At 44.8% G+C, this 14065-nt stretch overlaps 1 protein-coding gene across 2 annotated transcripts in view; it reads right to left on the reverse strand.

Annotated features, from left to right (window-relative positions):
- PSTPIP1 (proline-serine-threonine phosphatase interacting protein 1) overlaps positions 1-14065 on the reverse strand; it is a 117175-nt gene that overhangs the window by 21032 nt on the left and 82078 nt on the right. For both annotated transcript variants that reach the window (XM_077473398.1, XM_077473399.1), the window contains exons 4-8: positions 8613-8647; positions 6218-6324; positions 5159-5221; positions 3676-3774; positions 1897-1942 (exon numbers count right to left, since the gene is read on the reverse strand). In XM_077473398.1, coding sequence (XP_077329524.1) covers positions 1897-1942; positions 3676-3774; positions 5159-5221; positions 6218-6324; positions 8613-8647 — 350 coding nt within the window. The remainder of the gene's footprint in view (positions 1-1896; positions 1943-3675; positions 3775-5158; positions 5222-6217; positions 6325-8612; positions 8648-14065) is intronic.

Here is a 14065-nt window from a genome sequence, read left to right on the forward strand (position 1 = left end):
TGCAACGTACCTATTCCGCCACAATTCCTTCAACAAAGGGGGAAGTTCTGTGGGTTGAATTTTGAGATTCTGTATGGAGTTAAATACCATCTCAACATTATTTTGTGGGTTGTTTCCCATAAATTGGCACTTTTAGTCGTATTAAGGGTGATTTGTAGGACTTTTTGACTCTGAAGTTCAGAGTATCTTGCACCCAAGTCCTGTACCCATGCTTTGATACTAGTCAATTTTTCAAATGTAGTTTTGGAGTTTATAAGGGAGTAGAATAGCGAGATTCCTTTAATATTAGTGTAGCGCTGGCTCCTGACGAGCAGGGGCTTTTGTTTTTGTAAAGTTAAGTTGCCTGAAGCCACAGTTGGGCTTCGGGATTATTTCTCTAAATTTCTGGTTTCAGTACTAGTCTCACTGGGTTGCACTGGGTTCTCCTTGAACGCAGGTGTCGCTGTCACTGCCGGCAAGAGTAGAAACGCAGTCTAGCTGGATGCATTGAATGCCACTTATCTCTTGGAACCAGTCCAGTGGGAGTGTTTTCTTGCTGTGCATTCTGGGGGATGGTATTTAAGGTACCGACGCCATGTTAACGGGGGAGTTTTTTCTGTCTGGTTCTGGTGGTCCTCCTGCCCCAGCCCCATGGCCCTCCTGGCCTGGGGTGTGGAACTATGCATCCTGTGTCTCGAATTTCAGGGCCTACTGATCCAAGGATGGTCCGGTGCCGTCTCATCAGAAGTGAGAGGCCCAGCAACTGAAGAACCCCAGGGGAGGACTCTTTTAGGAGAAGACCGTGCGCAAGGCTGGTTTGTCTGAAGGAACCTGGAGATTTAGTTGAAGGACGCAACCTGGATCAACACTCATACGGTATCGCTGGATCGGCTGAGAGAAACCGGTACCGTATGTCAGTTCTTTAAATGTATCCACATCCCTCAGTAATGCTCAAGTGTATCTTACAAGTCTGTGGCAGAGACTTTACCGAGCATCCCACCAGCTGCTAGGCCTAGTGAGAGAGGTCTATCTTGGGATTGTTGAATCCAGTTGTGGAACAGTTTTATTCTCTGGATTCTCTTAATACTTTCACCTTGCAATTTAAGTGCCTGAACTCACCCCTAACCCTCTACCCTCCATTAAGTGACTTTGTTTTTCGAAATAAATAACCCAAAAGAGGATTCGGTGTCAGTTTCAACATTCTTTGGGCCATTTACCACGGGATCCCCAAGATGGAGAAGCAAGCAGGTGAGGTAACAGTAAGCCCAAATCAAACCAGCAGCTCCTTCGGGGGTTAGTGCTACATTAGTTTTATGATTTGTGAGGTAACTTTTTTTTTTTTTTAAATGATTCAGCTTTGTTTAATGCTGGCATAACTGACCTATTATTTTGATGGTCTGTTAAAACCACAGACTTTTGACATAATCATAGTTTAATTCAGCAAGTATTCATTTAAGCAGGCCATACACCTATCAAAATTCCTCCGATTCATGCTGAACTATAACTATATATATTCTTAAACTGACCAATTTGGAAATTCAAAAACCAGACGAATTTCAATCTGTATATGGGAAGGCTGGTTGTACTGAAGTCGATCCATCAATTCACTTCACTACACTGATGGCAGCTGTGCCATCAGAAGCAATCATTGTATTCTGCTGGTGGGGAAGGCGCCCCCTGCAGAACACAATATCGCTGCGGGAAGGTTTCCTCTATCAACACTGACCGTGTTGGAGGAATTGAGCAATTTTCTTTCCTTTAACCCGTGACTGAAGGAAAGAAAATTGCATAATGTATGACCTGCCTTAGGTACACATAGACTTACTTAGGTACACTGCCTTAGGTACTTAGGCATTAAACAGGACATAAACAGACATAAATAAATATATAACTGAATATAGAACAGAACTTCTGTACCTGCCTCAGTAGCTGCCTCGTTACAATGTTTCAGTTTGTTCTGGCTCTGAAAAGATACAAGGATTTCAATTTATAAATTCTCTCTGAGGCTTCATAAGGAAACAAACATTTGGTACTTATTGGAAATTATAATTTCGTTCTTGAATGACTTTAAGGCTGGATTCACACCTATGCAGTTTTAGTGCTTTTTGCATTTTGCAGATTTGCACTACAGAACATATTCCATAGGAAACAATGTTAAATGGACTGTAGTGCAAATCTGCAAAAAGCACTAAAAATGCATAGGTGTGAATCCAGCCTAAGCAGCCAATTTAATCTCTAAGGCCTGGTTCACACTTATGCATTTTTTTTGTGTGTTTTCAGTTTTGCAGAAACACACTACAATCCATTTAATATGGTTTCCTATGGATGTAGTTCACATCTGTACATTTTTAATGGAAAGGGCCAGGGACTTTTTTCTGGTTTTTGGTTCCATAGACTTCAATGGCTCAAATATGCATATTGAAAAACGCAAAATGCATCTGAAAAATGCAACCTGCATAGGTGTGAACCAGGCCTTACTAAGTATGTGGCTTCTTTATATTTAATCCTTACCTATGTTCCAGTTTCAGCTGGTGCCTTGGCCATTACCCTAAGTTAATGGTTTCAAGGTGACTCCTTGCTCTTGTAGCATCCAGTGGTCTCCAAAATGCACCTCGGGGGCCAGATATGGCCCTTTGCTTGTCTTATCCAGCCCTTGGGGCACTATTCCTCCGACTGATATGAGACACAATTCTGCCAACTGATACCAACAGTGGGGCACCATTTTTCCACTGACACCAATAATGAGGGAACCATTCCTCCTTATGGTACCAACAATGAAGCATTATTCCTTGCCCTAATACGAAATGTGAGGATGTTTATCGCCACTAATGCCAGGAATATTTCCACTCCTGCTGGCCACAATACAGCCCCAAAAAGACTAAAAGACAATAAAATGACGCCATTGCTGTGTCTCAGCCAATCAGGAGGAGTGTCCCGGATGGCTAAGACATTTGTGGACATCACTGGAAAGAGAAGGGGCTCGGGTAAGTATTAGGGGGGCAGAGGGGGGCTGCTACACACAGAAGGATTTTTATCTTAATGCATAGAATGCATCAAGATAAAAAAAAAACTTCTGTCTTTACAACTCATTTAAATACAAACTAGGAGGAAATATGAAATAATAAACCTCTCAGTTATTAATCCCATTTTTATTTAAAAACGACTAGCAAAAGTCTGCCAGTTCATTAAATAGGCTGAATATGGACAGGTGTGTTCAGTGGTGACGATCACAGAAGTCTCCTTGATGACGGCCAGTGCAGAGTTAGGGGGAGGGGTTGGAGTTGGCCTTAATCCCATCTATGAGGAGCTGTCAGCTATAGATTCAGTTACTGACAGCAGTCCTTCCAGCCAGCAGCAGACGTTGTGAAGGGGAGTTGGTGGTGTAAACTACCATGTTGGAGAGTACAGTGCCTGTGTCAGCCCCAGCAGAAGCAAGGGGGCCATATCTCATTGCAACACAGGCTGACCTGATGCAGGGACTGCTATGTATTTGCTTCTTGCTGGTATGGCAAGCATAGAAAAAAACAAACCTGCACCCTTTTCTACAATACAGCACAATACAATGCACGTGGGATGTGGTGTGCTGCAGTGCATGTTGCTTGTACTTTCGCATTGGGTGCCAATAGTTACATAGATGACATACACAGGTATGCTGTGCTTTGTTGTTATTTGTAGTTTACGACAGTCTTTTCTTACCTTTTCAACTTGCTTTGGATTTCCGGATATGGCCAGACGCTCGAAATTCAGCTCTGCCTCCTCTGCTTCTCTGCATTTTTGTTCATAACATTTCTTTGACTAAACATGGAATAAAGGAGACATGATCCCATGACACGTGGCTACTAAAAGTATTATATGTTACAGAAAGAGACATAAGTTTTATAACCCTCCACCAAAGATGTCAACATTAGTTTGTGGAAAGTGGCGTTCTATTAAATGTGTATGGCACAAAAAAAAACAAGTGTCTTTATTATCCTACTGAAATTGTTCATATTCACCAAACAGCAGATAGCTTGGACTGAGTACATCAGCCACACAGTAGGTAGGAATGTCCACAAAAGACATTTGCTACCATGCCTATTTTAGCCAAATTCTCCTTCATTTGTGTCTCACATGCTCCCAATCCCAGACACTGCAGCTGTAAATTCAAAAAGCAGAGTGAAAAGCTACAGGCAGTTCAGAGTAGTGTAGGATTGTTGCCACACCATCACAGAAAGCCGCACTCGTTGGACCAGTGGCGGGCCATCGCTTAGGGGGGCACGGGAACTGCCCCTCTATCCATGCATCTGGCCCCCTAAACTACATGTAGGGCACCGGACACATGCATTCCAATGGGAGGAGTTTAAACGCATCATTGGAGCCAGAGGCTTCAAAAAAGGGTGGGCTTTGGGCACAGAGCACTGCACTCTGAGCCCACCCAGTTGTATGAGAATAGTGAATGATGCCCAGGAGGAGGAGGAGGAAGGAGACGCACGGTGGAAGCCGCCATGATGCAGAGGAGTAGAAGAAGACGTGATAGAAGCCACCGCCCAGAGCAACCTAGATGAGGTAAGTTCGGGACTGGATGACCGACCACGAGACCCCCCAGAGGGGTGGTGCAGGTCAATTGACCGATAGGGGGTTGTTTTTCACCCCCCCAAATACTGTAGCTGCTAACTTTTAAGGACTTTAACTTTTAGGAACCTTACCTGTCCACCAATCCAGCGATGTCTTCAACCCAGCTGATTTTTTAATTGGCGCTCGGGTGCTGCCGACGCTATCTTGGTTAAGGGAAACCAGCAGCGAAGACCTGTGAATGTCCAGGCAGCAGGGGAATGGGGAGAGGGCTGAACTTCCTGCTGAGTTCACCGCAGTGAGCCCACTCCACCCCCCCCCCCCCCCCCGAAAGGTGTAAAATGTGGCAGCGGAGGGGGGAGGAGGAAAACAAGCGGAGCTTCCCCTTTTGGGTGGTGCTCCACTTTAAATGCTGTGGTACATTTTTTTAATGGGGGGCATAGTTCTACTTTCCTAAGAAACACAAAGTCATTGGAACAATTGAGGTTTTCGACACCCATTTCATTTTTATACAGCAATAAAACATGAACTTTGTTAGTAGAGTTTAAACTTTTAAAATATTTTTTGGCCAGGGTTCTATCTGTATCATTAGACAGATACTTTTTAATGTAGACAGACTTCAACTTACCTCCATTGTCTTCTTATACATGGACACTTTATTCTTTTGTAGGCGCTCCATGGCATTCTCATACTAAGTGAGAAAATAGTAAGATTCATTATACTGAAGTATACTACTTGGGGCAATCCTTAGACAGCCACAATGACATCTCCACCTATTTTGATTTTAGTAGCCCAATTGGGCAAAACACAGTAGCAGATTAAGGGCATTTTCACTACTCCTGTGACACATGTTCAATATGCCCTGTGAAAGGGCACTGCCGTATCACAGAATTCACAGAGCCTGCCTTCTGATCTACAGAGGTGCTGGAAAGAGAAGTTGCAGGAGGAGGAGTCAGTATAGGTATCATTGCTGTCTATGCACCCGTTGGAGAGATCACTTTCTCCATTTTTCATGTTTACCATTATCATTAAAATTGAAAGTGAATGAAAATCCTAAATTTTGGGTTGTCCCCGGAACAGTGATAGAGGGGAAATATTCCAATGGGGACAATTGTGACAACCAGGGATTCCCTCTGTTTTAAGGGATTTCCTCTCGTTTCCTGTTGTAGTTATGGGACAGGAAGTGAAGTGAAGTCTCCCCAATGAGACACAGGTGGCACAAAAAAAAAACTGACATGTTATAACCCTCCCTTACTCTATCCAACATGAATCAAAAAGAGCAAACAAAGAAATCCAGATAGCCACACTCCAAGATAATGTCTTTATTGGATGGAAAACAGTTCATACAGCAAATGGAGTCACAGATAAAATAACTGACGTGTTTCACACCTCTTTACTGGTGTTTATGACTAAGCACTGGTAAAGAGGTGTGACCCGCATCAGTTTTTTTATCCGGATTTCTTTTTTTGCTTGTATTTTGACTACAGAGCCAGCACCCGTTTAGTGCAGGGTAGGTGAAAATTTTAGACTGCTACCTGGAGAGGTATATTACTTCTAATGAATCAAAAAGACTTTTCTTTAGTTCTACTTGAACATTGCTGAGGTAAATCATAAAGCTCAGGTAGGGTGGAGAAATCCATATACACAACGCACCCTTCCGGTGTATTGTATCCTGCAGCAAGCTTACCTTTTTCCTCAGTTCCTTTTGTCTCTCTCTAAAGTCTTCCAAACTCTGCAGTTCTTCCCTCACAGTTGCTGCTAGTTGAATGTGTGAGTTCCCAATATTCTCAATTTCTGCAACAAGACAAAGAACATCTAGAAATGCTGAATAAGTTACTAAACAAAATCAGTTTTCTAGAAAAACAATCAAATTCTTCAGTGTGCTCCTCATAGAACTAGAACAGTGAAGGCTTCTATTCCTTTAGTAAATTAAACCCATACATTTGCATTGTCAGAGGCAACTCCTATGTGTAGCACTTCCAAGCAAGAAGTAGTATAGATGTACAGTAAACTAAGGGCAAATATGGCTGCCCTGAATGTATGCATAATGACAAATTATTAGGGCTGTGGAAATTAAAGATGAATTCCTCGATTAATCAATGAATTTTTTTAGATCGATCAAAATTATTTTGATCGGTACTCACCTCTCCCCCGTCTTCAGGGTCTTCAGGGAGTTCCGTCGGAGATCCAGTGACCTCACGGACATCAACATCACTGGACTTCTCCCCCCTTCCCCAAGTGCCTCCATCTGCTAACGAAGGGAAGGGGGGGAGAGTCCGGTGACGATTGAACGTAATGTGTACGGGGGAGGAGCTACACATGACATCACCCGCTGCTGCCTTACGGAACTAACACGATTGTCGGTTTTACATGTGTGTTTTTATCATTTTTATGCGAATAGTTTGTGTTTGAACACAAAAATTAAATCTTATACTTAAGCGGTGAGCACTTAGATCTTTTCTTTCTACCCATGACCTGGCGTCCTTGCTGAGATCTAAGGAGACGTGAGAGAAGTTTATGGTCCGTGTTAACCCTTTTGATACCCGCTTGCATGACCACCTGTTTGTACAGGGGTCCATGCCATAAGGTGAGAGTGATTCGTTAGACCGTAGGTGGAGGGATTGTCACACTACTGTGGAAAATAAAAATGACTTATGTCAGTGCTACAGTTTGAATTTAAAACGTATTTGTGTGAACTGTGAAGTTAAGTCATGGATTGTGGAAACTAACTAGTGTCGGGTGATTGTATATAGTATATATACCACATTTACCACTGACTAATTCAGAGTTGCAATACAAGGAGATCAGCTAAAAATAGTTGGATCTGTATGTGTGTTATAATTAATTGGAATTAGTCGATTAATTGATTTAAAAAAATTGATTAATCGCACACAAAAATTTTAATCAGTAACAGCCCCACAAATTATACATGGAAACAAGGCTTTAATAAACACATAATGGGAAGAATATTTACATCATGCTGGTTGTACTTGTATATTGCAATGATGTTTCAAAATGAGTACTCCTGGTCTAAAATGTCTTGCTTCCCTTTTTGTGCAAATTTGCACGTATACGTAAAATTATTTGTAGCTCTGAGAATGGATTTTTATCTTTTTCAAATTACGCAAATATGCAGGTATGTGCATAAAAAACTACCCTTCAACTTAGTTTCACGTATTCATTTTTTACTCCATCTATATGCAGCGCATGTTTACGCACCTGTATATACAGGTACATTGAAAATAAAAGGCTGTCTATATCTTCTCTCTACCCTTTGCTATCAATCTACTCTCCTCTCTTCCGCCTTTTTGTATATTCCATTCTAAGACTTCGGTTGTAAAGGAGCCAATTCAATACTGTTGGTTATAGTGATATGGGACAACTAAAATCGACTGACTGGATTATTTTCATATTTATTTTTTTTTTTTTTTCATTATCCACAAGCTTTATACATGTACACAACAAATATCACAGTTTTAACATGATGTCTGAACATCACTAGGAAATATCACAACTGTTTATGCTTGTTCTTTCTTTTTTTTTACATTTATTCTCTTTTCAAATATTCTAAATACTGGTACAAATGTATACTGCATTATACAATAAAAAATAAAATAAAATAAAAGGCTGCATTTAGATCAGTAAAAAAAACACCTCTATGCCTAAAGCCAGATACACACTATGAGTGGGTTGAACGAAAAAAAAAAAAGTCAGCTCCATTCGGAGCCGCTGTACTATCTGAAGTTATTACAGCAATCTTCCCCGCAGAGCTATTGTGTTCTGACAGAGGGATGCCGCCCCCCCCCCCTGCCAGAACACTCTGATCAGCGCTGAACGGGAGTTGGTCGGCTGCTGGTTTTCCAACATGCTCGTCTGACAGAAGCCAGACAATTGGACAGGGTGTCATACACACAGGCTTTTTTTAAACCGGCCAATGTCTCCCAACATTCAGCCCATGTGTATGGGGCTTATTCATGAAATAGAATTACTCCTAAAGAAACAGTAATACATAAAAATACTTTATAAATGCATCCCAAAGGCTATGAGAGTCATTACTGAAAAATGAAAATAGGATTACTTACGCTGTTTTAATGCATCAAAGGATCCTCGTAATTTGCTGGAAATAATAATAATAATAAGTTAATCATAGCAATATATGATTGGAACCTAACTAAACACCTATAGCTAGAACCAGCATACCACAAGACACATAAAGGAAAATGCACTTTGCACTGAATGTGTACTTGGAAGTAAAGTCGCTGTAGATCTGAGGGGGACATGCAAGGGAAATAAAAAACAGCATTTTAGCTTGCACATGATTGGATGATAAAATCAGCAGAGCTTCCACTCATTTCAGATCTAGACCTTAGATTTAGAGCGATTGCACTTCCAAGTGCACTTGCAGTGCAAAGTGGATTTGCCTTTCATCAATAACCCCCATTGTCATTTCACTAAACAGTAAAATGAGTTTGCATGTCTATTTTCATCATATTTTCATATGCAGTTTCAATAAAAAAATGTATCCAATGTTTAGGCAAACTTTTTTTTGCAATTAAAGCCATATTAAAACAAAAATGTATTACATTGCAGCTTATCAATACTCTGATATGGTGGTTCCATTCGTTTTCTTATATATAAAGGCTTTATTTTCATTTGTATATGGTCTGGCCAGCAACACACTTCCTGTCTTTGGTGTCTCCATCCTATGGAAGAGCAATGGGGACACCTTTGGACAGCAGCATTGCCAGTCTGTCAGTCTAGGGCAGTGATGGCGAACCTTGGCACCCCAGATGTTTTGGAACTACATTTCCCATGATGCTCAGCTACACTGCAGAGTGCATGAGCATCATGGGAAATGTAGTTCTAAAACATCTGGGGTGCCAAGGTTCGCCATCACTGGTCTAGGGAATGGGTAGTGTTAGAGGCACTAGCAGTTTTAGATGAACTTGACTGGCATTTTGTGTGCACACAGCCCAGTTTTCCTGGCAAAATGTTACTGTCCAATCTATGGTAGTGAATGGTTGAAACCCCTGTGACATTTTTTAGCACATTGAGATTTTTCTTCAGCCTTTGTCCCCAGAGTATAGGGAGACCCCCCCTAGACAATTGTCACCAAAATAAATATCCCCATTGGAAGGTTTATAACTGTTCTGGTGAGAACTTCAAATTTTGAATGTATGGATTTTGAATGGACCCCCCCCCACCCCCCTCTTTCAATCAGTTGGAGATCTCTCCCCTGTCACCATTTTTCTCTTGGTGCCAGGAAAATTTGTCAGAAGTCACTCATGCTGATAGCAGAGGAACAAAGCAGCAGACAGAAATTACACTAAGGCCGCGTACACACGCGCGGACTGTTGGCCCAACCTTGTCCGCTGAACAGTGTTTGGGCGGACAGTCCGCTCGTGTGTGGGGCTTCAGCGGACAGTTTCAGCGGACAGTTGGCCGAACAAGGTCTTACGGAAATTCCGAAAAACTGTCCGCTGAAACAAGGTTTCAGCGGACTGTTCGCTCGTGTGTAGGCTTGTTCGGCCAACTAAGTCTCGCGCATGCTCAGAAAGGATTTCCACGTCGGAAGGTTGCATTGCAGTGTATAGGACGTCGTATTTTGCGTCCCGTCGTACGTGCCGTTCACGTCATCGCGCACGGTTTCAGCAAACTGTTCGTTCGTCGTGTGTGGCCATGTCCGTCCATGCTAAGTTTGAGCGGACTGTTCGCTCAAACTGTTGGACGGACAAAGTTGGGCCAACAGTCCGCGCGTGTGTACACGGCCTAAGGCCGCGTACACACGGGCGGACTGTTCGCCCAACCTTGTCCGCTGAACAGTGTTTGGGCGGACAGTCCGCTCGTGTGTGGGCTTTCAGCGGACAGTTTCAGCGGACAGTTGGACGGACAAAGTCTTTCGGAAATTCCGAAAAACTGTCCGCTGAAACTGTGTTTGAGCGAACAGTCCGCCCGTGTGTGGGCTTGTCCGCTGTACTTTCGAAATGAGCGGACTGTTCCCGCTCGGAAAGTCCGCCCATTTCGAGCGCGTGTACAGGTAGGCGGGGCCCGCGAAGGAGACGTCGCGGGCTCCGCCGCCTGGAATGGGCTTAAAGGGGAACCCCAACGCCGAAAAAAATCGGCGTGGGGGTTCCCCCCAAGTCCACACCAGACCCTTGTCCGAGCACGCTACCCGGCCGGCCAGGAAAGGGGGGCGAGCGAGCGCGCCCCCCCTCCTGAGCCGTACCAGGCCGCGTGCCCTCAACATGGGGGGTGCCTTGGGGAAGGGGGGGCCGCGCGGCCCCCCCACCCCAAAGCACCTTGTCCCCATGTTGATGAGGACAAGGGCCTCTTCCCGACAACCCTGGCCGTTGGTTGTCGGGGTCTGCGGGCGGGGGGCTTATCGGAATCCGGGAGCCCCCTTTAAGAAGGGGGCCCCCGGATACCGGCCCCCCACCCTATGTGAATGAGTATGGGGTACAATGTACCCCTACCCATTCACCTGTGAAATAAAGTACAAAAAAAACACAACACATGGAAAAAGTATTTTATTGCACAGCTCCGGGGGTCTTCCGTCTTCGGGGGTCTTCTCGCCGGACTCCTCCGCTATGTGTGTGTAGCTCTTTTACTAGCGGAGGAGTCCGGCTTTCTTCCTCCCTGCCGCCGGCCGGCCTCTTCTCCCGACTTCGGGGGTCTTGTCCCCCTCTTCGGTTCTTCTGCCGGGCCACCGCGCCTGGTCCGGTGGCCCGGTCTTCTGTCGCCGTCTTCCGTTCTTCTGTCGCCGCCTTCGGTTCTTCTGCCGGGCCACCGCGCCTTCTTGTAGCTCTTTTACAGGCGGTGGCCCGGTCTTCTGTCGCCGCCGCTGTCGTCGTCGCCGCCGCCGCCGCCGCCGCCTTCCGTTCTTGTTCTTCTTCTTGTTCTTCTTCTTGTTCTTCTCCTGGAGATGTTGACTCGACGATCTCTCCGGCCGGAATGCCAGAGCCGCGCTGTGCGGTCACTTATATAGTGACAATGGGGCGGTGTCACATGGTATATGTCACATGGGTTGGTCACATGGTGACCCCGCCCCCTTACGATGTCATAGTCCCCATGTGACATCAACCCATGTGACCAACCCATGTGACATATACCATGTGACACCGCCCCATTGTCACTATATAAGTGGCAGCGGAGCGTGTCCCTGGCATTCCGGCCGGAGAGCTCGTCGAGTCAACATCTCCAGGAGAAGAAGAAGAAGAACAAGAAGAAGAACAAGAACGGAAGGCGGCGGCGGCGGCGACAGAAGACCGGGCCACCGCCTGTAAAAGAGCTACAAGAAGGCGCGGTGGCCCGGCAGAAGAACCGAAGGCGGCGACAGAAGAACGGAAGACGGCGACAGAAGACCGGGCCACCGGACCAGGCGCGGTGGCCCGGCAGAAGAACCGAAGAGGGGGACAAGACCCCCGAAGTCGGGAGAAGAGGCCGGCGGCGGGGAGGAAGAAAGCCGGACTCCTCCGCTAGTAAAAGAGCTACACACACATAGCGGAGGAGTCCGGCGAGAAGACCCCCGAAGACGGAAGACCCCCGGAGCTGTGCAATAAAATACTTTTTCCATGTGTTGTGTTTTTTTTTGTACTTTATTTCACAGGTGAATGGGTAGGGGTACATTGTACCCCATACTCATTCACATAGGGTGGGGGGCCGGTATCCGGGGGCCCCCTTCTTAAAGGGGGCTCCCGGATTCCGATAAGCCCCCCGCCCGCAGACCCCGACAACCAACGGCCAGGGTTGTCGGGAAGAGGCCCTTGTCCTCATCAACATGGGGACAAGGTGCTTTGGGGTGGGGGGGCCGCGCGGCCCCCCCTTCCCCAAGGCACCCCCCATGTTGAGGGCACGCGGCCTGGTACGGCTCAGGAGGGGGGGCGTGCTCGCTCGCCCCCCTTTCCTGGCCGGCCGGGTAGCGTGCTCGGACAAGGGTCTGGTCTGGACTTGGGGGGAACCCCCACGCCGATTTTTTTCGGCGTTGGGGTTCCCCTTTAAGCCCATTCCAGGCGGCGGAGCCCGCGACGTCTCCTTCGCGGGCCCCGCCTACCTGTACACGCGCTCGAAATGGGCGGATTTGCCTCCTCCTTACGTGGGCGAGTCCGTTCATTTCAAAAGTTGAGCGAACTGTTTGCCCAACCTTGTTCGTCAAACAGTCCGCTCGTGTGTGGGCAAGTCCGCTCATGCAAATTTTGAGCGGACTGTTTGCCGAAACTGTTTGACGAACAAGGTTGGGCAAACAGTCCGCGCGTGTGTACGCGGCCTTAGGGGGAGATTTACGTGCATCAGAAAACTGATGCACACAGAATCTGGTGCCACTGTGCAAAGTGACCAATCAGCTTCCAGGTTTTATTGTCAAAGCTTAATTGATCAAGCCGAAGTTAGAAGCTGATTGGTTACCATGCAGAGCTGCACCAGATTCGGTGTGCCTCAGTTTTAGTAAATCTCCCCCTTATTGCTCTGGATTGAGACAAGTACACACTATCGAGGGATATGCTTTTCCAATTAACGTTTTTTTATTAGAATATACAACAACAAAATCAGAAACATTACATGCCGAGGGCACAGCGGCAGGATAGGCATACAAAATAGAACTGTCAAATGTGGAAACCACTGTGCCCAGTTGAGGAGAAAAAATCAGCAATCACTGGCACATCAGGCCCTACCGAAACAGTAGGCAGGGAACACCGAGTATCGAGGGATATGCTTTGTTCATATTTCATGTCTGAGGTTTACAACCATTTTAAAGCTAAACTCCAAACAGATATAAAATCCAACCATAAATTGAACTACCTAAAACTACAATGGACAGTACTAAAAAAAAATGAAATTCTGTATTCTCTTAATAAAAGGGGAAAATAAATAAATAAACCAAAAAATAAAAAATAAAACATACAGCTATGTCCTCCTAAAGATTTTTTATGTACACAATGAATATTAAAACACCATGTATACTAAAAAGCGCGTGACCTGTTTGGACCCCAATGCAACATAAGCATGCTTCCATCCCTATATTGATAAAAGAAAAATGAAAGTGGATTGTGGGACTTTAAATGAGGCATGGATATGTATTTGAAATGGTCTAGGATACCTGAAATGTTATTCATTGTCACTGTCCCTGCGGGAAAATCTGTATACCCATAAAGAATTGCTAATCAATCCAATAAATTAAATACAGATACTGAATAGTAGGTATGTATAATGTATCATAATATATAATACATGGATCATGCAACAAGAAGCATAATTAATTGTAGTAATAATCATATTGACATATTTAATGTATATAATGGATAGACATAATTGGTACAAGCAATCACAATTAAAAAATTGAATGGACATACAGAGCAGGTGAACATGGTTATCCTAATAAATATAACAATAAATTAATAAAAGAAATTCATGATTGTAGCAAACTTGACTTGGCATCCCTGAGTATGGACTCTACGCGTTTCATGGCGATTTCAGCCAATCATCAGGAGTGGGATAAATAAAAAAATTGCTAAATAAAGAGATGAAATAAATGAGTAAATTG

The sequence above is a fragment of the Lithobates pipiens genome, unplaced genomic scaffold (assembly GCF_037356315.1).
Source record: "Lithobates pipiens isolate NorthernLeopardFrog02 unplaced genomic scaffold, aLitPip1_a1.2 Scaffold_8, whole genome shotgun sequence".
In the NCBI taxonomy this organism is placed as follows: Eukaryota; Metazoa; Chordata; class Amphibia; order Anura; family Ranidae; genus Lithobates; species Lithobates pipiens.